The following is a 24,093-nucleotide window of genomic DNA, read 5'->3' on the forward strand; positions in this document are numbered from 1 at the left end:
GAAATCAATCCAGACAAGGTATAAAGTCACTTGATGTAAAGAGCTAAAGCAAAATAAATAAAATGTTCAAGATCAAAAACTAGCCAACGATAACTATTAGATGGACAGATTTCAACCCAGAAAACAGCAGTTCTTACCTCTTTGTCAGAAACATCGCTCATGAAAATGAAAACTAAAGGACAACAAGGGAAACAAGAGTTATGAGGTTGTCAAATATAAACCCAAGATCCACTTTTTACTTTCCTTAAATTGGTTGCAAAAAAAAAAAAAAAAAAAAGTTGTTCAGGTAGTAATATTTGTTAAAACTCAGAAATCTCCATAAGTACTGAAATTCTTTGGATGACTTTTGTTCCTCCAGGTGGGGTGGGGGCTATAACCAGCTCTCTTTCTATTCTGCTGACCCTTTGTTAGTGATCACCATTCTTTTGCTCCAGAGTTAGTTGCTCCAGACATCTGTTAAAGATAACATAACATCTAAGACTGTCTCCATTACTGGGGCTTACCTGGAAAAAACCTGGATATTTTTTTTCTCACAAAGATGATCCCAGTAAGACGCTTTCCGTTCATTGATTAGGTACCTTTTTCCAAACTAGGAGAATATCTTTTTGGGTAATCTAACTAGTCAGAGATATTTTCAACCTCATGCGCTCCCTCCCCTCTTCCTTTGATCAAGCATTCAACAATTACAAGTCTGCTATCCACATGCACTAATGAAACATGTCGTACAGCACAGGTTTACAAAGCAATTGAGCTGGTGGTGGTGGGGGTAGGACGTAGGGGGCAATTATCTGTCACAGGAGTAAACATTCAATCTGTCTGCAAAGGATGATTCATTGAAAATCGTAAAACTGACTTAAAACTACTTAAAGTGAATTGAATTATCCTTAAATCATAGTTAAAAAATTAATTGATCTGAATAATTGCTTGAATAGAAATGTTGGTCAGTCAGAAAATCACATCCAATTAAAAATAGAAAAAAGGTGGATCTGCCTGATGCTTTTAGAGGATGATGAAGATTTCCTGCAGAATCATAAAATAACCCACTTGAAAAATGTAAATTTCGAAGTGTTGCATCTGTAAAAAAAATTTATTGCTCAAATTTTGAAACTTCAGATCGATGTAAATTTAATGTTCTGAGCTATTTCTGTTTTGGGGCAGTTAATCATTTTGTTTTTGCTATTTCTTTAAGAGATTGCATATGGTCTTACTATTTTTTTTTTTTTTTTTTTTTACTTACTAACCCTACCATTAAGTTGGGGTTAATGGTAGGGTTAAGAATTTTTTTTAAGGTGTGGCTTGCCATTTGGACCTAGGGTTAGTGATAGGATTATTTTTTATTAACCTTTTTGCATGAAAAAAATTCCACCACCTCGAAGTGCACAAAATTTATCTTCTATAACCAAAATTTCTTTTGATTAACTGCCCTAAAAACTAGGATGGCCAGAAAATTGGTGATCGTTTTGTATTATATTATGTGTGTATGTGGGTGAAGTTGAAAAATTAATGGGAGAGGCAGGCCCCCTCCCCCCTCTCAAAGTTGAAAACTCTATCTTGATTTCAGATATTTGAGCTAATGGTCGTTCATATCTGTGAGTATGACAAGTCTTAATAATGGAACATTGGATTTTGGGTATCCAAAAGTGAAAATTTCCAAGTGTTGCACCCGTAAAAAAAAAAAAAAAAAAAAGAAAAAGAAAAAGAATTATTGCTCAAATTTTGGAACTTCAAATCAACATGAGACAGTTTAAAAAATAAAAATAAATTAATGGCGTTTTTCACTGCAAACAAAGTATATTGGAATTTGAACATGAGAGAGAAAGAAAGCAAGGGAAACTATTGACAGTGGTCGTAGATGCTTCTCCAACTGTTCTACATCTACTAACCTAAGAACTCTCATCCATTCTTCAACTTTCTCACACCATTAAAGTCTACTCGTCTGCACACATATTCTTATACTGTGTAAATTTAATCTTTCCCTGAGGTCATCAGATCTAAGACTCAAATTATGCATCCATCATATATCATTTCTCTCCATGCAACTGGCTGGACTTCCATTCCTCATCGCACTAATACAATTCTTTTGTGTTAAAATGAATAATCTTGGCTAAGAGTCAGTGGTGGTAGCAGCAGTTTAGTGTTTTTTCTTTTTCTATCATCATTTCTCTCTATCTCTTCTTTTACAAAATGGCAGCAAATCTAGGAATGACCTGTAGGCCAATGTATTATAAGCAGTGAGAGTACTCTTTGTGTTGCAAGTAGAACCTCTTGCTCTATTTGTTTCCATAGACAACTCCAATTTTCTGTGCAAAAATTACAACTACTCTCCACCTCTTCTGATAACCTTTGCAAATAACTTTGCATTATTGCAACAGCCACTTATCATTGATTTGTCACTGGCAACAACCACTGATTTTTATTATTATTTGTATTACACATGCTCTCACATATCAATAACATCGATATTAAGATGAAGAGTGACATGAATTTCATCAAGAAAATATTGTTTTAAAAAAATACAGAAATTCTGAATTTGAATAACTTTGTTTTATATTAATTTTCTTTTAAAATATTCTCATGACAGCTATTTCCCCATAAAGACATGCGAAGAGAGATTAAAATAAAATTCAGCAACAGTAAAAATTTTAAATTTTCGTCTCATTATAACCAAATTTTGACACATTAATATTTAAAAAAATAAAATAGTGGGTTTTGTCCAACAATATTTGTGCTATAAAAAACATTTTTTTCTCAATTTCAGGAAATTGGATTTATTAGGTTTTGCATAGGGACTATATATATATCTATAAATATAAAAGCGAAAATGTATGTATGTGTGTTCGCTTTTTCTGTATGTCTACAAAAGGCTTTTTTCAGAGAAGCGGTCGGTCGCTTCACAACTTTTAAAACTTTTTATATCATACATAAATCGTAATATCTCAGAGTTAACAACGAAGCTCACCTGTCTACTTAATTTGCTCGATTTCGGGAAGATAAATATTCAACATTTGTTGCTCGCCGCATGTGGGTTAGTCTTTTTCCTATAACATCTTGGGAAAATAAAAATAAAAAATACTATCCCGCAGTCAAACTTGACCTCATTAACTCATTAAAACGGGCACCTGCCAAATCCAAGTAATTAAATAAATTCAAACGTGTTTCCGTTAGCATCTCGCGGTGGGACAATGGTTAACCTCGCACGTTTTTTTTTTTTTTCACACTTTCATTTACAACTTTGCCTCAACGGTTTGGGTTCGATCCTCATACTTACCTACCAAAACATTTTTTTTTACTCCCCCCCCCTCGGGAGTTTCCACACACATCTCCAAACACCCAGGCAACGCTGGGTACCCTTCGCTAGTATAATTATAAAACTCTATATTAACTCTTATCACTGAGTGGCTTCCGGGCCTTGATAAGTGGTGATCACTGTGTAAAAAAAAAAAAAAAAAAAAAAAAAGACCGTCTGGGTGTCCTTGATTGCTTGAATCTTGTTTTCTATGATCGAGTGATTCCATCTTTAAAAAAAAGGATGACGGGTGAATTTATATATATATGAGCATGGCTCAAAGGCTAAAGAATGAGGGTGGGGAGTTCTATGTTTTGGTTTCGATTTTAGCTGATGGCACCCAAGTCATATATATATATATATATATATATATATATAGTTTTGATCTCACTATTAAATATTAGGTTCAATATGATAATAAAATATACGTAATCTGCATGAATCAAAATATCATATTTAAGCATATCTTATGACTATGTAATGCTGAGTGGCCTGCTAGTATATCCTTCATTTTCTTCCTTCGTTAAAACACAACTTTCATACCCAATTCATATTAATTGCTGATGTGGTTCTTGGCAAAACCCAAAGACACTATCATCATCCAAGATAGTCTCTACCAAAGCCAGAGATCTCACTATGAGAGTACATCTCTGAGGACCAAACGAAATTATACATCATTCTGAAAAAGGAAAGCACAGCTAACTAGCAAGTCGACCTTTTCCTCAGATTTTACAAACATACTATGAATTTCCTTTGTTTTGATAATGTTTTGTTTTTCTTTCATTTTGAAAGATTTTATTTGAATCTTATCCCTTTGTTTTTTTTTTCTCTCTCTCATAATTTTTAATGATCAACATTTTAAAGTTTTTGAACTTTTTGTATTAAGAATGTGAGAAACTGCCAATGTGATGTAAGTGGACTAAATAAAAGTCTATTAAACAAAAAAACAAAAATACTTTGTGACCTACTGATATTTCCACGATGTCCTCTTTATCTATTTTCAGTGGGTTCAGTGCCTGCTGCTGCTACGACGTCTCGGACTTCAGTGGTGGATAATGCAGACAGAACTTCCCAGATGTCTACCGGAATGAAACGTATGCATAAATTATTTAAATCTCTTACTTAAAAATTACTTTTGTGTGTGTGTGTGTGTCTGCATGCCCAGAGATACTGAAGTGTCTTCGCAATAAGAACTTTGTAGTTGAGTTAGAAATATAGACTATGAAATCTATTTAAACAAAACACATCTGAATCAACAACAACATGGTATTAATGATGATTAGGTAAACTTTTTTTCATATCAGTCTGCAATGAAATGGATGGTAATATTTAATGCTACTAAAACTACACTTCTTTAACAATTACAAAAAACGTTCTCAATCACCCAAATAACCATAACTAATAACACTTTACCTAAGAGCATATCGTACAAACTTTTCAGCTTAAAATTCACAGGCAACTTGAATTGAAAAAACTGCATTGTCAAAACTGCTACAAAAAAAAAAAGGGAAATAACTCATACCTGGGAGCATCCTGTATCTCTACAAAGCCACTATTCACCCATGCATAGAGTACTGCTGCTACATTTGGGCTGGTGCATCTATCTCTAGTCTCCCTCTCTTAGACAGGATCCAAGAAAGAGTCTCAAATCCTGCACTATCAACCAAGCTCCAACCTCTGTCGCATCACCGCAATATTACATCTCTATGCTTGTTTTACAAGTACTTTAATGGAATGTGCTCTGATGAACTCCTATCACTTGTGCCCTCTTGATATACATACTTCTGACTTACCTTTCATGCAGCAAAATCCCACCCCTTCACTGTCCCTAGATGCTGAAAAGTCCTCTACTCTAATAGTTTCTTCCTTTGGACTGTTAAACTTTGGAACTCTCTCCCTGTTTCCTACTTCCTTGACTGTACTAACATGCAGAAGTTTAAATGTAATACAAGCAAACATCTCGCTGTTCAACTCCCCACAGTCTCCTGTTAGACACTCTCCCAAATAGTAGCCACTTACATCTGAATAGCAATATGCCTTGTTTAGGATAAGTAAAAGTTAAAAAGTAAGTGAAATCATTTAACTGAATAAATGCACATTTTATTTTTTCATTTATCACACCTATATTATTATTATCAAAACAGGTCGCTGGTGTTTAGATCTATATAAATAAAATCTACATCGGTATGACTAGGACTAATATTTCTTGCCGGCTTACATGCAACCTGTCTTCCCCTAACAGCTTCATCTACCAGCATCTAGTAGCACATGACACCCCCAAAAAATGAGTTTAGAAATATATTAATAAAAAATACTGCTATTCTAGCTGTTTTCTATTGTAACCTGTGCCTCCCAATCACAGAAGCCTTACTCATTTGCATAAACAAACTGACCATCAATCAGGCTCAATATGAAGTAGAGGGTATGCTTAGGTGCTTTTAAAGGATTTTAATTGACTTTTTCAATAAATTCATTTAACACAATTTTTTTAATTCCTCACTCGCCTGAAAACTACTCGTGGAAGTCGAAAACGTTTGTGGCTATGGTGAATTTCTTTTCACACTCTAACAGAACATGCAAACATTGGCATGCCAAATGGAAAAGATGGATTGCAAGAGAAACAAACAGGAATTATCCCTGCTGTTCAACAAAACATGAATAAGAGAAAAAATACTGCCCAAATAAACTAATAAAACAGTTGATGTATGTGTATGTATGGTACTTGTGCATTTAACGAACCAGACGTAACTCAGCATTTGCTCAGCTTTGTCCAACCGCATGATGTCAACAGCCGGATAAAACCGAGCATTGCCGATAAAATAAAAACAACGCTACAACAAAATAACTGTAAAATGAAATTGTAAAATGTAGAAACATCCAAAAATAAGTAAAAAGCAAAAACCTACCGTTCATTTGTTTTTTTTTTATTATTAGTATTATTGTTTGAAATTGTTTTCTGTTTGCAAAATAAATACATATAAAAAATTTTTTGTATACAAATAATAGTAATTTTTTTTTTTTTTTAATGAAAAGTTTTTTTGGGTTTTTTTTTAAAAATATTTATGTAAAATGACCAACAAAAATGATATTTGTAGGATCAATTTTTTTTTAACAAATAGTAGTGAGTAATTGATTTTTATGAAACTTTTTTTTTTCAACTATTTACGTACAAAAAAAGAAAAAAATCGTAAGAAAAAGGAAAGGAACAAAACTTTTTTCTTTTTTTTTACGGGATCTACAAAATTAAGGCTGTGGTGGTTCCCCGTTAAATAGTGATACCCCTCTCCTCCCACTTTGCTCCAACAGTCTGGTACGATCGTGCATGGTCCCCGGCAGAATGTATTTTCTTATTAGTGGAAGGAGGGTTTCAGCATTCGTATTTGCTACGTTACCAAAAAAAAAAAAAAACCTTTTTGGCGGGGTCGGCATACCCACTGAGGACCCAGACCGGTGTTAAATGTCTGCCGCTGGCGGTTGAAGAAGACAGACTCGTCGATTTTTACCGTATGGCCTGCTGGGCCTCCTATCGGCCAGGGATTCCTGAGAAAGTAATCTCGGCATATTATCTCGCAGGAAATTCTTCCAGTCCACAATTGTGTGGAGTGACCACAACCCACATTCGCGCTGGAGATTCCTAGTCGCCGCTATCTCGAATGCCCATATCGGGATTCTCATCTGCTGCTCGACGCGCACGCACGTTGAGTTTAAACTAAGCGCGCAGTGTTTTGATTGGCTGATGAACATGTTTCGTCAGACAGCAGCAAAACCCGAGCTGTTGACGTCATGTGTCGGACAAAGCCGAGCAAATGCTGAGTTACGTCTGGTTCGTTAAATGCACAAGTACCGTATATATTAATATTTAACTGATAAACTCTTAAACTACTGGTCACATAACACTGAAATTAACAGGAAATAGTAATCATCCACCAAGGATGGTTTATAGCTAGTAAAATCTTTGTTTGGATGGATAAATAATGTGTATGTTCATTTCAACATGCCGACCTATTTCTATTTCTTTCTGCGCTTGCCCAAATTCAATTCATGTCTCAAAGTCATTCAATATTAAATTTTTCTTACTTATCTCTTGATAGCTACAGTGGTAGGGAAAATGGCTAGAGTGCTAAATGTTTTGATTTCGATTCTAGCTGATGACACCCAAGTCTTTTTTTTTTTTTTAAACTTTTGATATCACTACTATATATTAGGTACAATATAATATTCAATAGAAAATTTGCTCTGTAATAATAAATATGAAATCTAGATGAATTAAAATATACTTAAGCGTATTTTACACTCCCCTCCCCCACGCTACAATATAGTCTTTTGAAATATCTATAATCAAAAACAGGGACCCCAAACACAGCTATTAGTATCCCTAATTTGCACTACTTTTTAAACAGTTCATAATAAATTAATATTTGATGTTATTCATGTGTAATTTTATTGTCTTATAACTGTTATATTTCTACAGACTGAAGAAAAGTCATTTAAAAGTTGAATTTTTACCTTTGTTCATCAAATAATTAATTGAATAAAATTGTTATAAAACTATGATTAATTTTGTTAGCCATGGATAATAATTTGGTAAAATTGCAATAGAAAAAACTACTACTCACGAAAGCAGCAGTGCATCTGCTTAACATGTCAGGTGAGGTTATTGTGAAAAGAAAAAGAGATGATGAACTTGGGTTTGTAGTTGGATCTTTTTTATATCTGGCATTAATTTGCGTATATGGAAAATAGTTGCTTTAAGAGGGACGAGTTGGAAGGCGGAGAGTTAAGAGAAAACATTGAAGCTGAGATTTATTGGTGTGAATTACGGTGTTAGTGAAGAGGAGTTCTGTCGGCTTTTCTTTTGAGGTTACAATAATATATTTCTTCAGTTTATTTACATTTTGAAATGCAATTTTATGTAAGAATTCCAAATGAGACCACTAAGATGGCCATTACTATGCATTTTGCCAAATTCTAAAATTGTTGACTTCAGCAGTATTTAAGAGAAAAGAAAAAAATGTAAAGTTTGTTAGAAAAATAGCACTGACAGCAAAAACTGGAGACTACTGACAAATATGTACTGACAGTAACAAATCTTTATCTATCAACCTCGAATTAATAAAATTATCAATTTTTACCCTTTTAAAATTTTATCTTGAAAAATGAAAAAAATGTGGATTTCTTTTTTTTTTTATTTTTTAAACATCTTTATTGACAATAATAACGTCCTTTGCTCTCTATAACATGATTCCATCTGCTAGCAAGCTTACAAATGCCTTGCCTATAAAATTCTTTAGGTTTTGATGTGATATATGAATCCCACTCATGTTCAATCTCATCTTAGTAGCATTAAATGTTACCATCCATTCACAATTGTATTCTCTGTATCACCTGTATTGAGGATTAAGGCTCCTAAAATTCATATTAGAATTATCTGTGGTATAATGGATAAAGTATTAGGTAATGGTAATTCAATTCTAAGTGACACTCTTCTGAAGGTTAAAAGTTCAATCCTTAGTCCAGGCATTATGAAGAATACAATTGTAAATTACTTAAAACTTCTACCCTGACTGAAGTGGGACATGCTATCCCCGTGGATTAAATAAAGGACCCTGTTTAAAATTCCATGCAGATTCCCAAGTTTAACAGAAAATTTCCCCGATTTCAACAGAAAGATTAGCTAGATGCATCTGAAGAAGGTCTGGGGTTACGTTGACCAAAATAGTGTGAATAACGCTCAAGATGAGAACAGTAGTCTGAATAACCCAAATAATTCATCTTCAGCTCAAAACTTCAGAAACATAATATTGTGACCAATGGCTGATTTGAAGCATTTAAGTAGTGGCGATCACAGGACAATCTGCTCTGCTCACAGATTATTGAAAATGGGCCTTTCCCGCCGTAAAATTTGGAATTATTGTAATTTCTTTCATCACGGAAAGAAAGAAAATTTACAACAATCTAGCTTTATTCATTCAAGTAGTAGAATGAAATGAACTCATAGCATTTGTGTCCTTCAATGTACATAGTCCAAACTAATCCTACAGGCAACAAAATTCCACCTCTTCATTGTTGCGGCCCCGAGATGCTGGAAAGCCCTCAACTGTAATAGTTTTTTTTCCTTGGACTGCTAGACTTTGGAATTTCTTCTCTGTTTCCTGCTTTCCTATACATGCAGGTATGAATGTTATTTGAACATACATCTTGCTGCTCAAATCTCCATAGACACTATCCCAAATAGTAGCCTTTTTCGTTCCAACTGGCAATATGCTTCGTTTGGAAGGAAAAAGAGTTAAAAAAAAAAAAAAAAAAAAGTAGTGATTAGGGGGAGGGGAATTCATGTTTTACATATTCAAATAGAATAATTCCAGGAGCACAACTCGGGCTTTAATTACACAAATATTATTTATGGGGAGACAACTCATGTTAGTTAGGGGAGACAACTCGTGCTTTACTTGTTTTAATTTGTTTAACTCTTGTTTTGTTTTTCGTTTTTATTATGCTTTCTCAGGACAACCTAAAGGTAAATATTGTTTGCGTTTTTTTTTTTTTTTTTTTTTTTTTTTTTAATTTATTTTATGGTTTCATTTTTGCTTTCTTTTCTGAATGAATATAATAATTTCTCTTTTTAGACTATCGTTCTCATCTTTTATCATAAAAGGAACATTTTTTTTTACTTCCGGTAGAATTGTAAACAAAACAATATGCACATTTGTCTTCACAGTATGCCCATTTTCAATTTAAAAACTATTCTGCAAAACAGCTGTACGTTTTTTTTTGTTTTTTTTATAATTCAACCTGAAGTAAAAGTTCAAGAAAACAGCCAAAATGTGTCCTTTTGAGCCAAAATGTGTCCTTTTGATTGTGGCTTATTTTGGGGTGCCCCAAGTATAATTGATCCAGAAATTCTATTGATTTCCTTTCACAAACTCTGGTAAACAGTGCAGAAACACTATTAGTGTTTGAATCAAGAGAGTAAGAGGAGGCAAGAAAAATAGTTGAGAGAAAAATGAGTGTTTTGTTCAGTTAATTATAAATACGGTTAATTAGAACAATTAAAGCAGAAATTTCTTTCAAAAATAATCAAATCCCAGAACAACTGCATATTTTAGTATGTACATATTTTATGTTAATAAAGTATATAAGAAAACCAAAGTTTTAGGAAAATAACGTTGATTAACTTTACTGCAATAAGAGATTAATGAATTTTCTGTTATAAATTGATTGAAACTAATATAATTCTTCAAAGTTTATACACATCGGTGAAATCGCAAAGAAATTTAAAAGTTTTTTATAAAGTGCTTTGGAGAAAGAGGATTCTAACAAAAATAGTCAATTGAAGAATTTACCGCCATTTTTATTTTCATTCTCTGGAAGTTAAAAACGCAAATATGAAAGTTAGTAAATAAAATGTTTTCATAGCATAGATGGACGAAGAGAGAGAGTTGATCCTTGCTATAACTTTTATAATAAACTAGCAGAACCTGTGTCCCAGCATTTCCCAGTACTCACTTGTGTCATTATAAAGTTGTTGTCTAGTCTAGTCAGTCCTGCAACAAAGAAATTCTCCTTTCAAAACGAAAGCCACAAATTTATAAACAAATAAGAATGTTTTTTTTTTTTTTTGTTACAATTGGTATAATACTCATCCTGCAAGTTTGCCATTCAACCCAAACTTGCAGGATGGGTTCAAAGCACACACGTCCCATTCATACAGTTCTTCAGCCAAGTGTCTCAAGAACCCAATCTGCCTGGAGGGATCCACAGGCCAAACTGCATGGCAGCCCGCAGAACAATTAACCTCCCATGTTGAACGTTCAAATTTTTACTCCTTCTCTATCCTTGGAAAACTATGACTGCCTTCCCTCCCCGTCTCCTGGAATCTTTTCACTCCTGATTTATTCTGAGCCTTTATTAGTGGTCACAGTTCAACCACCCAGACAGACATCTACCAGAGACAACATTTAAACAGTTTTCATTCATGGAGTCTTAGCTATAGATAACCTTGAACATTAGTTTCCTCACAAAAGCCGATTCCATCATGACTTTTTCATTCAATGAAACACTTAGTTTGTCAAACAAAGAAAATATTTCCTGGGTGGTCAGACTCCAGCCAGAAATACTTCCGCTTCTCTGTACCTCCTTCTCATCCTTTGTCCAAGAAGTTATGAGGGAGAGGAAAAGACTCCTTGATTTCTTTATTTTACTATGGAGGTGTGTGTTGAGGATTGTTGGGTGTGGGGAGAGGCTGTGATTTGATTTCAATTTACAATATAACAAAAAAGTGAAATTTAATTTCTTAATGGAATTAATGTGGTGATAGGAGGGGTCAGATACTCCCTGACTGATTTGTTTTGCCACATTGAGCGTTTATGGGGGGGGGGGGTCAGTTTCTTTGTTTATAAGCTATAATACTGATCTGACTCGTAATCAGCAGCAGCATATTTCCAAATCTTCTCAGCAAAAATTCTAATTTGTCTTCACGATATAAAAAAAAAATATTAAATAGAACTTTGTGCAATAATAACATTGAGTGAATTTATGAGATACCATCTTTTGAAATAAGATGGTGTGCATGCTCAGTGAATTTAAAAATTTTTTTATTAAAAGTAAACCGCTTATCTATATATACATTTATATATATATATATATATATATATATATATATATATATATATATATATATATATATATATATATATATATAAAAGGCAAAACGCGCACAAGAGTTTTTGTATGTCCAAGAAAGGCTTTTTTTTCGGGGAGTTCTCGGGGTGGTTACTATCGGTTAGAAGTGTTTATATACCCCCTAGATATTTTGCGAACGCGCGTCGCGGCTAGATTTATTTACCTTGCCTTTTACAAAATTATTGCTATTTCGGCTTCTCACGTGTTGCTTGAGCTTTTTCATATAAAAGCGAAATTGATCTGAAGCTAAGTAGCGGTCCCGGCCTTTGAACCGGGTACATCCAGAAAAGGATGGATGTTTGGTCAATGTCGGTTTTCACCGTCATATCAGACAATTGTTTTCATTTGGACACTCCCCTAATAAAGGGGGAGATGGTTTTCCCCAACACGTTGGGAAACAAAACCAGATAAAGTTGGGTAAATAAACCTCAAAAAACTGTCCCGCAGTAAAATTTAACTGCGCTATTTCTATTTGACCTCATTAAATGCATGCACCTGTTAAATCCGTTTTTAATACTTAAATAAATTCAAATGTGTTTCAGTTACTTTTTCTTGCTGGCCGAGCAGGTAACGTGTCAGGTTTATTTTCACACTTTATTTTTCACCTTCACCTCAAGGCTTCAGGTTCGATCCTACCTACCTACCAAAATTTTTTTTTTTAACAATCCCCTCCCAACTCACACACTTACAAACACCCGGGCAACGATTTTTTTAAGAAGTTTTAACGTTGTTTGTTTTTTATATAATACTAGCGGGGGGTACCCAGCGTTGCCCGGGTGTTTGTAGGTGTTTGTATGGGGTGGGGGGTAAGTAATACCCCCTGCTTAAATATTATAAAAAAGATGATGTTAAAAAAATCGGAAAAACCAAAACGGAAAAAAATGGCATAAACCTGTCAGATCGAACCTGCAATCTTAAGATAACAACGCTGTGTGTATGGGGGGGGGGGGCGGTAAACTGTTGCCCGGGTGTTTAAAGGTGTAAAAGAAAAAAAAAAGTTTTGGTCGGGAGGCGGGATTGAACCCGGAAGCCTTGACGTGGAGGTGGAAACAAAAGCCAACTACTTAACCGTCTCGACCATGAGTGAGAGTAATTGATTAGCGTGTTAAGTTAAGGCTTATAAAGCGAGTGAAAGAGGTTTGATTGACAGGAAGACGCTAAATGAGGTCATCGCGGGATCGTTACGATGACGTGGCAATATTTTTAGTTTTCGCTTCCTCCAGATGATGGTGGGAAGGGGGGAAAGCAGCTCCCCATTGTCCAAATCGAATAGCAATTGTCTGATATAAGGAGACACTCCACATTGATCAAAAGCTGATTGCTTTCTGGACGTTTCAGCACAAAAGCCGAGAACACAACCCGTTAGCGCGAATCTCATAAAAGTCGATGTAAATAAATCTAGAGGCGACCCGTGTTCCCAAATCCTAGATATTATTATCTAGGGGGTATATAAACACTTTTAAGCGATAATAATCCCCCCCCCCCGGGACCATCGGTGAAAAAAGCCTTTTCGAGACATACAAAAAATGCGCGTGCGCATTTGCCTTTTATATATATAGATTTAAACAGGGTTATTACTTCGCTTATTTTTTGTTTTGATTTACCCCCCCCCTTTCCCAACACACGCACCTGTAAACACCCGGGTAACGCCGGGTACCCCGCTAGTCTATAATATAAATCTCACCTGTTTGTTTAAATGTATGCATGTATGTCTTGCAAAAAATTTTGACAGATCGACAGATTTTCATAACATTGGTATCGTTTTGAAGCTCGACCCTTCAGACGACAAATATCGAAAAATTGATTAAAAACATTAAATCTTTCACCCTCAACTGGGCACTTTTCTACAGGAAGGAGTCACTTTTTTCACCGCTATTGTCAAAAGTCATCCCCTCATTTCGATTGACTAGGCTTAATTTAAACCTTCGCCACCTCTGCTTTGGCGATGGACGCAATAGTAAATATGTCACAATTCTCCTTTATGGTATGGGTTCGAGCCTGCCTGCCTGCCTACTACTACTTTTTTTTTTTTTTTTGCTCAACACACCCCTCCAAACACCCGGGCAACGCCAGGCACCCAGGCTAGTCAAAATATAAAGGCCACTCGAGGATAAGGGTTAATGAATGTCAAATCGTCGGTAAAAGTTTGTCAGAATCTGATTATTTAAGAGGATGACTCAACAAAATTTTGTTCACATTGGACTTAAAAATGATAATGTTGTAGTCAGCTGGGAAGCAGTTCAACTGCATTTTGTTCCAAGTATGAACATGGCCCACTTGTTTTATAAGAAAGGAAAATTATTGACAGTAGTTGTAGCTAGACGAGATTTTGTTGTGAATGTTTTACGTGGGGGGGGGCTATAATTTGAAGCTCAGTCATGCACCTGCTGTTAAAATAGCGATAGAGAAAGAAAGGCTAACAACGTCTCTTCTGTGAAAAAGAAGTAGTAAGGAGATGAAGAGGACGTCACTCACTAGATTTCGAAGTCGGTTTTGCATCCTGTTAAAGCTGAAGTTTTATTTTATAGATAAAATTAAATTTTTAATATGATAATCTGCCCAACTTCAGAGAGATTAGATGGTCAAATTGAACGAAATCAGAAGTTTGAGTTCTTTGCATTTTAGCAAAATTTTATTGATTTTTTTGTAATCCAGAAAAGGTGGATTTCCCTTTTAAATGCTTTTATGTCGCCTATGAATACAAGTTCTTCAGTTTTTGGTTGAAATTAGCTTTTTTTTTTTTTAAAGTATAACAAAAAAAGACTGATTTCTAGCAAATAGCTACAGCCTTGCTTCCTTATTTTTTTTACATTGCTATTTGGTTGGATTTTATTTTTTTCTCTTTCAATTTATTTTTCTCTTCTTTTCTTGCTTTGCTTTTCTTTTCTTTCTTATGATAATTCTCTCTGAAAACTGAAAATGTTAATTTCCCACAAAAGAGACGTTGTGAGCCTGTCTCTGCTCTATCTTTATTTTCATGGCAAGTGCTTGTCTGAGCTCAACTCTATGCTCCCCCTTGCCGAACTCACAAAAAAACACTCGACTAGCTACAACCACTATCAACAATTTTCTCCACTCTCAGTCTGTGCCTAAATCTAAACTCAGATTCCATGAACAAAGTTTCTTTCCTTAAACTGCCTGCATGTGGAACACTGTTTCATTGGACTGCTTCCTAACCGATTACACTATTTTTTTTTTTTACTTCAAGTCCAATGTAAACAAGTTCTTGTTGAGCCGTCCCCTTAAATAATTCAAATTCTACCCCATCTACATCATTAACGATTACTGAACTATCTTACATTCATTAACCCTTATCCTTGAGTGACCTTTGGGCCTTGATAAGTGGTGACTCCTTTGTAAAAAAGAAAAGAAAAAATTTGCCATGGTGTTAAAGACTTCAAACAATTCAGGATGGGAGTAGTGGAGTTAAATGATGTTTCATCAAAGAATGACTTCCAGTCTCCTTTCCTCACATATGCACTCAGTGCCTTGTCTTAATTGAAATGATTGACATTTCTATTTATTTGCATCTCCACAAGGGCAAAGTTAGATACAAGGTCGGTTTTTGATGTGGAGAAATTCATCTCTCCAAAAAGGGTGGGGGCGCTTATGATCAGAACAAAAAAATATTGCCTCAATATAGAAAGATTTCTTCTTCACTAACCTAGTGTAATAGAGCGTGGACGTGCATATGGCGGTTGTGTGCAAATACTGAGCCGTGTGCGAAATGATGTTAAGTGTTGAGACATTATGTTGAACAAAGATGGCGGCAGTAAATCAAATCGACGAAGAATCAATGCAGTCCTGATCTCGAGTGTTAAGTAATTCCTAGTAACAAAGATTGCGATGAAGAATCAATGCAGTCCCGATCTCGAGTGCTAAATAATTCCTAGTAACAAAGATGGCGATGAAGAATCAATGCAGTCCTGATCTTGAGTCATTTCGTGACAAAGGCGACGGTGAACTGATTGAATCCAAAATTCAACATTTTTTATAGTAACTTTTGAAGCTTCTGATTGGTTGGTTATTATAACTTGTGGTTATAAAAACGATCGTCGAAATCATTGGAGTCATACCCCCCCCCCCCATTATGAGTCAAAAACATTTTAATAGATGTCACGGTAAGGAAAATGAAAAGAATTATAAAAAAGAGAGAGATCACGTTAAAGGAGGCAATAGATTGCTAGAGCCTTGCTTCCTTATTTTTATGTTGCTATTTGGTTGGATTTTTTTTTTTTTTTATTTTACAAAGGCATCACCACATTATCAAGGCCCAGAGGCCACTCAAGGATAAGGGTTAAAGAGTGTACAGTAGAAATGGGTCAATATAGTAATCATTAGTAATGAAAATTTGGTAAATATAATAACTTATATGGAACGGCTCATCAAGAACTTATTTACTTTAGACTTGAATACAACCATATTGTAGTCAGCCGGAAAGCAGGAAAACGGAAGACAATTCCACAGGCGTGCAGTTCTAAGAAAGAAGCTTTGTTCATGGAATCTACGTTTAGGTTTAGGCACAGATAAAGAGTGGGGGAAATTATTGATAGTGTTTACAGCTAGACGAGTGTTTCTTGTGAAAGTTTGGCGAGGGGGGACCATAGATTGAAGCTCAGTTGAACACTTTCCATGAAAATAACGATACATCAGAGACAAACTCGCAACATCTCTTCTGTGAGATAGAGGTTGCAAGGAGGAGAAAAGGACATCTCCTACAAGGCTACGAAGTCTATTTTGAACTCTATCAAGGCAGGACAAGTCCTTTCTAGCAGCTCCTGCCCAGATGTGGCAACAGTATTCCATCCTTGGACGTACCTGGCTCTTATATAGATAGAGAATAGCATCAGCAGTGAGATATCTACCGGATCGATAGAAAGATCCCACCATTTTTCCAGCGGCCTTGGCAACAGATTTGATGTACGTGTTCCATTTAAGATCAGGAGTAATGGTCAAGCCCAGAAGCTTGTCAAAACTTGAGGCCTCCTGAAGACGAGAGCCATTCATTTCAATTGAAGACAAATGTGAATTAGAATGTTGATGATGTAAAGAGAGAAGCTTATTTATTTCTCTTTCAATTTTTCTCGAACATCATCCACATTAGAGACGTGGATGATGTTCGATCACATTTTATTTGGGTGTAAAATACCCGGAAATGTTGTTGTTACAGAAAGGAGTAAAATTATTACTTGCAACATACTCTGCTACACCGTGTTGGGTAAATATGTGTAACGTTACACTAGGACAGAATAGACTTGTGGTGTATCTACTGAATGTTGGGAATACCAAATATGTCGCGTGGTTTCTGGCCTTGGTAGGACTATTTTAGAATGACAATTGCATCTTGGAGTATTTCCAAGAATCAGACCAACATTTAATATGAATTGAGTATAAAAGTTATAGCAAAGTCGTAAAATGAACAATATATACGGACGTGCATGCATAATGGAAATAAATAAAACCTTGAGAGATCAGAAGCGTCACCGGTTTGCTTATTAAGACATAAATTTTGTAAACATTAGTGCATAAATGAAAAATGGAAGAAATCAACTAATTGATTTCTTCCATTTTTCATTTATGCACTTATGTTTGTAAGTGCATAAATGAAAAATGGAAGAAACCAACTATTGCCAATAGATTTTTATTAATATAAATACAATGTAATTATGAACATAAAAAAATACATTTCCAGCGCATTAAAATGTTATGAAAGACAAAAACATGAAAAATGATGAGAAATCTTAACTCAGAAATCGCGAGTACATCATGATCATGCATCTGTTATTGTTACAAAACATACTAACCAAATTGTGTGTGTTATCTATATTACATACTAGCAGGGAGACCCGACGTTGCCCAGGATTGAATGATGATCAACAAATGTTTCACAATCCCATATTTTTATTGTCATCAAAATCTGTGAAATCAACTATTTTTCAATCAAATCAATTACCTGCTCTAGTGCACCGGGAGGAAGATTCACATACTTTCTAGCAGTGACTTAATCTACAATACATTTATATAGAATGGCTTGAATTAAAGTTTAAAATGCAAAAGTCAAGTATCATGCTTCATTTGTGCTCCAAACAGAAACATTCATTTTGAACGTGCCTCTGCCCTATCAAAGAACCTACTGTTGATTTTATATGTCTGGCCTTATTGCTTGTGTGGTGATAATAGCTTGAATTAAAGTTTAAATGAAAAAAAATCAAGTGTCATGCTTCAATTGTGCTTTAAACAAAAACATTCATTTCGAACGCACCCTTGTCATATCAAAGAACCTACTGTTGATTTTATATGCCTGGCCTTTCGGTTTGTGTAGTAATAAAACTTCTCAAATGCACTTGTGATGTTAGGCTGTGTAAGGTGTTAACTTAGGTCAATATCACTCGTTCCTTCTTTCATCAGGTTATTTCGATTATCATTGAAGACATTCTGATACAAAACCTATCTAAGAACACTACCAGGCACATAAAGTACCTTCGTGTGAAATTTCATTAAAATCAGCCCAGCCGTTTTATTTTTAGTCCAAAGAGAATGAACGCACACATGCAGACAAAGTTCCTTTTATATAATAGTAGAGATTCTTTTATATTTTAATTATAGTTGATTGATTATAATTTAATTATAATTAATTAATCAATTATAATTTAATTATACCTAATTAATTATTTATAATTTAATTATACTTAATTAATTATAATTTAATTATACTTAATTATAATTTAATTATATGTATTTATAATATAAGTACAGTTTTTAACACCATCCTCTCTCTATTAAAGCTTCTGTGCACCACTGGATGTCCATTCGGACCCCTGTGGAGAGTCCCTACTTTAACCAAATTTAAAAAATGTATCCATGTATAAACTTGTCCAAAATACCGTTATATTAAAAGTTAAAAATTAAAAAAAAAATCTCTATAATGTATGGACAGAACGAAAATATCATTCCAAAACTCATGTAAATTGATCAAGTAATTTTTTAACTAAGAAAATCAAATTCTATGAGTAAGCAAAACAAAATCATCTTGCATCGCCATCTTGAAGAAACAAGGGCAATAATTCAAACTTGTAAGATCAACCTTGTAATGTTTTCTCATTAATCGCTTAAAATAGTTTAAAAATGATTTTCTTTATAAATATATAACTACTTGATTGATTTACATGATTTTTCGAAATATGATCTTTTTGGTTCATTATAAATATGTACATGCGTTTTAAAGGGTTTTTGTATTTTGGTTTTTAATATACGGGAAAATTCTGGACAAGTATCTAAATTTAAAATAAAAAGCTTACTGCTGAGCATAAAACTAATTTTTACAGTGACTATTCTGGAAAAGAATTTTGTGAGTGGACCAAATTGATCTATATTTTGGTGTTACAATATTAAAAATCTGGTTTTGTTTATTTTTCATATGGAATGTGAAAAAAAAGCCTGAGGTTTGTCATTTCACAATAAAGCAACATCTAAATGTTGACCCACAATACCCTGTGTCCTTTCAAAGTTATTTTTTTCGTTCGTTGACTTTAGTAAGTGAATTTTCTGAAAGAAAAAAAAAGTAAAAAAAAGAAAAGAAGTAGGTAGGCTTTTTCACAATAAAAAAAAAATTGACTGACCCACAATTCTGTGTGTCCATTTTTTAAAAAAGTTAATTTTTGTTCTCTGACATTAGTAAGTGAAAGAAAGAAAAAAAAAACCTAGTTGTTGACCAACCAGCTGTGCCAATAATAAGGAAAAATACAAGTGTATGTATGTATGTATAGTTTATTGTAATGTCCAGCATATAGAGAAAATGATAATCTGAAGCAGGCAGAGAAAGGTCATTCCTAAGATCAACTTAAATTTTCCCTATTTGTGTTCTCAAACACTATGAAACAGTTTCAATCAAACAGAAAACAACTACAGTGAAAAGGAACGATCACATCCCTGTTTTGAAAGAAAAATCAAAACAGTTGAAACAAAAGCAAAACTTAAAAAAACTGTTATAAAAACATTTACAGCAACAACACATAGGTAACATCTAAAAAAAAAAAAAATAAATAAATAAACTAAGACGAGTCAACGTCAAAACAGTTACAAAACTATTATAAGACTGTTATAGTAAGAAAAGAGAGACAGCATCTCTTTTCTTAAAAAAAAAAAAGGATGAATCCGTACCAAAATAGTCAAACCTGTTACAAAATTACTTATTTAAAAAAAAAAATGACACTTGAGACAAAAGGTAAATCGTTGAAACACTTTAAAAATGTTAGTGAAAAATTACTTCTGTTAAAATAAAAAAAGGATCAAAATGAAAACAATTAAAACTGTTTTAATGAAAAAAAGAATTTACATTCCAGTTTAAAAAAAAATACAACAAAAACAATGGGACAAAGTCAAAGCGCCTTTCCACAAGAAAATGATCATCCGTCTCCAGGTTAAAACATTTTTAGCATTTCTGTATTTATCTTACATGTTTCTCCATTACAAAAAAAATGAATTTTGGTTCTTGTCCAGAATTCAACTTATTAAAAAAAAAATACAGAAAAAGTCTTTATGATGCACATACGTCAGGGAACGAAAATGTTATATTCCAAAAATCATTTAAGTACTTTTTTTTTTTTTTTTGTTTAAATTTTATGAGGAAGCAAGGATTGTGTCTCTGTTTGCCAGCTTTAATAAATAAACAACCTCTCCAGAAATAGAGATTTAATCAGCCTTGTAATTGCTATGATTTACTATTAATCACTAGAAATCATAAAAAAAAAAAAAACTAATTTTTTATATAAAAAACTATTTGATCAATTTAAGTAAATTTTGGGATATGACGTTTTTGTTCAGTGACGCATATGTAGATCATAAAAATTTTCTGTACTTCACTTTTTTTTTTAATTAGGTTGAATTTTGGACAACAACGAAAACATTTTAATTTGAACAATTGTCATTTCATAAACTTTCATATGGTTGAGATTTTCTAACTGAAAATAACTTTACTCTCAAGATCAACCAAACAATCAAATATAATAATCTGTTTGTGCCTTACTGCTTATACAAAATGACTAATTTTTATCTTTAGTTGTAGTTATTTTAGATATTTCTTATTTCTACAACTTTCTAACTCATACTTTTTCAGGATGTTCTATCATCTAATATATATATATATATATATATATATATATATATATATATAGATGTTGTTTGGTTTTGTTAGCGATACTTATTGAATGAATTCAATTATTTATATGGAAGCACATTTTTACCTAAATGCAAGTTGGGAATAATTTTCCCTTTGACCAGTTTGGTACCCCCAAATGGGGAGCAGCATATGTATTATTTTTAAAATATAATTATCCACTGACACATGTTTCATTGTCTACGACTCATCAGAGTGGCTGAATCTAGCGAGATTCACCCACTCTGATGAGTGGTAGATGACGAAACACGTGTCAGTGGATAATTATATTTTAAAAATAATATATATATATATAGATTAGTGATGGAACGATTCCGATAGTTTCCGATTCTGATTCCAGTAAGAAAAGCTCCTGAAAAAAATCACAGCTACAGCATAGAAGTATTATAGACCTCCGCCACCCCTATCGAAAGAGTTCCTTAAATGGCATCGATTTTAGTTCATTTATATGGTGATAACGTTCCGATATTTTGAGCTTTATTTATCGCAAAGAGAACAATGAGTTAAAGATGTAAATATACCAAATTTATTGTTAACAAATCAACTAGCAATGTATTTATGTCAGTTTTTTTTTTCTTTTTGTATCTCACCGATAATTTATAACCAAAATACACATTGGGAAACTCAGATGTAAATCATAAATTCTTTTCAGAAATAGAAACTTATGCATTTATAACAGTGTTATAAGAAATACCAGAAAATTTTACCCAAAGCCGATAATTTTTTTTCTTGAACCCTAGACCTTTATGTGAAATTATGTTTTTTATTTTGAGAGCAGACATAGCACAAAGCTATTGATTTGACAGCATCCCATTTTCCTTGATACAAAAAGGAAGAAATGAGATTTTTTTTGTGGAAGATGGGAGGCAGGCAGATATGAAGGTTTATTGACTGGATTTCTAACCTTGAATAAATTTATTATTGGCAGACAATTTATTGATATTTGTTAGCCATCGTAGGGAAAATATTTTTTTATCAAAAATGTATTAATATTTATTAAATATTTAATCAGCATATTGACATTATTTTTAATGGGAGTAAATGTGGTATTGTGGTGAGTGAAATGATTCTAGTTAAGAGTAAGATAATATAAGATAGAGGATGACCAACGATCTCCACTTTCCCACATTTTTGATGACCTTGTTCTATGTTATATTTTTTAGCAATTATAATTAATTCAAAGTCTAGTACCTGTTCTGATACTACACTTTATCTTTTCTATCCTTGGTCAGTGAAAAAGAAGTCCTTTCAGACCGAGGCAATTTTTATTTTTTATCCCAATTTAGAATGCCCTTTCTTGGAGAGCTGGATTCTGTAAATTATAACATAAAAACTGTACATATTTCAGGCAAGGTTTTGTAGCCCAATCGTAAACTGCCAGACTACAATGTAGTTGTGGGTTCGATCCTTGCCAAAGTCAAATCATGCTGACACCTGCTAGTCAGCAAGAAACATGTCCATGTATAACTTTTATGCGCATAAAAAATTATATATTTACTATAATATATACTACTACTACTACTACTACTACATAATAGAGACTTTCTGTGTGTGTGTGTGTGTGTGAGTTCATTCCCTATGGACTCCAAAACTGCCAGGCTGATTTTTATGAAATTTTACCTAAATGTACTTTTTATATCTGGTATCATTTTTAGGTAGGTTTTGTATTGGAATGTCTTTGCTAAGTATCGACAATCAAAAAAATCTGCTGAAAGAAGGAAAAGGTGATTTTGTCCAAAGATAACACCTTACACAGCCTAACATCACGAGTGCATTTTAGAAGTTTTATTACCACACAAGCAAAAAGACCCAACATATAAAATCAATAGTAAATTCTTTTATATGACAGAGGCACATTTGAAATTAAAGTTTCTGTTTAAGACACAATGTAAATGTTATAACTTGATACTTGACTTTTGCATTTTAAACTTTAAGCCATTATATACAAAAATAATTTAATAAAAATCAACAGTATGTTCTCTACAGTGCAATGTATTATGGATTAAGTCACTGCAAGGAGGCACGTAAAGCTTACTCCTGGTGCACCATGATAGGTTCCCAACTAGAGCGGGCAATCAATCGATTTGATTGAAAAAAAAAAAATGGGTGATTTCACTGATTTTGGCGACAATAAAAATACAGAAGTGTGATATATTCGTTGGTCATCATTAAATCCCGGGCAAGGTCGGGTCTCCCTGCTAATATATATATATATATATATATATATATATTATTAATATAAAAAAATTTACATAGTTGCAACAATGGATATAACATTTACATGCTATGTCCAGTGTTGCGACCAATTAAATTTGTTTATATTAATACAAATATATCTTGCTTTTCTTTTATTGAGCACTCTTAATAACCTTGTTAAATTCATTAGTTATCAGTCTTGAATACCTTAATTCTGTTATATGTAAGAAATATTACAAAATTAATTTTATATAGTTAGTTACATTTTTAGGTTAAGAAATTGCTTTTACTACATTGTGTGACCACTCGTAACACTTATATCCCCTCGACGTACATACTCCGACTAATCCAACGCACAACAAAATCCTGTCCCTTTACCGTTGATGCTCCTAGATGCCGGAAAGCCTTCTACTTTAATAAATAATTTCTTTCTTTGGACTGTTTGGAATTTTGTTCCTATTTACTGCTTTCATGACTGTACTAACATGCAAAAGTTTAAATGTAATGTGAACAGACATCTCACTACTCAACTTCCCACGGTCTCCTGTTAGACATGATTCTAAAGAGTAGCCCCTTACTCAAGTGACAACATGCTTTGTTTAGGATGAAAAAGAGTAAAAGAGAGAAATGCCCCTCTTACATAATTATTTACTGAACTTGTTATTTTCTCCACAACAGAATTATGGAAAGCATCAAGTCAATGATTTTGATTTTATTTTTATTTGCTCTTTCTTTTTTTGTTTTAATTGCTATG

General features: G+C 33.5%; 1 protein-coding gene across 9 annotated transcripts in view; it reads left to right on the forward strand.

The window, feature by feature from the left end:
- Positions 1-24,093, forward strand: part of LOC145243504 (FERM domain-containing protein 8-like) — a 218,103-nt gene that overhangs the window by 162,931 nt on the left and 31,079 nt on the right. For 8 of the 9 annotated variants that reach the window (XM_080106459.1, XM_080106461.1, XM_080106463.1 and 5 more), the window contains one exon: positions 4,291-4,380. In XM_080106459.1, the coding sequence (XP_079962585.1) occupies positions 4,291-4,380 (90 nt within the window). Of the gene's footprint in view, positions 1-4,290; positions 4,381-18,842; positions 20,388-24,093 lie in introns of those variants that run through there. The other variant, XM_080106466.1, reaches the window with a different exon arrangement.

The sequence above is a fragment of the Euprymna scolopes genome, chromosome 22 (assembly GCF_053919585.1).
Source record: "Euprymna scolopes isolate OS-2025 chromosome 22, ASM5391958v1, whole genome shotgun sequence".
Classification (NCBI taxonomy): Eukaryota; Metazoa; Mollusca; class Cephalopoda; order Sepiida; family Sepiolidae; genus Euprymna; species Euprymna scolopes.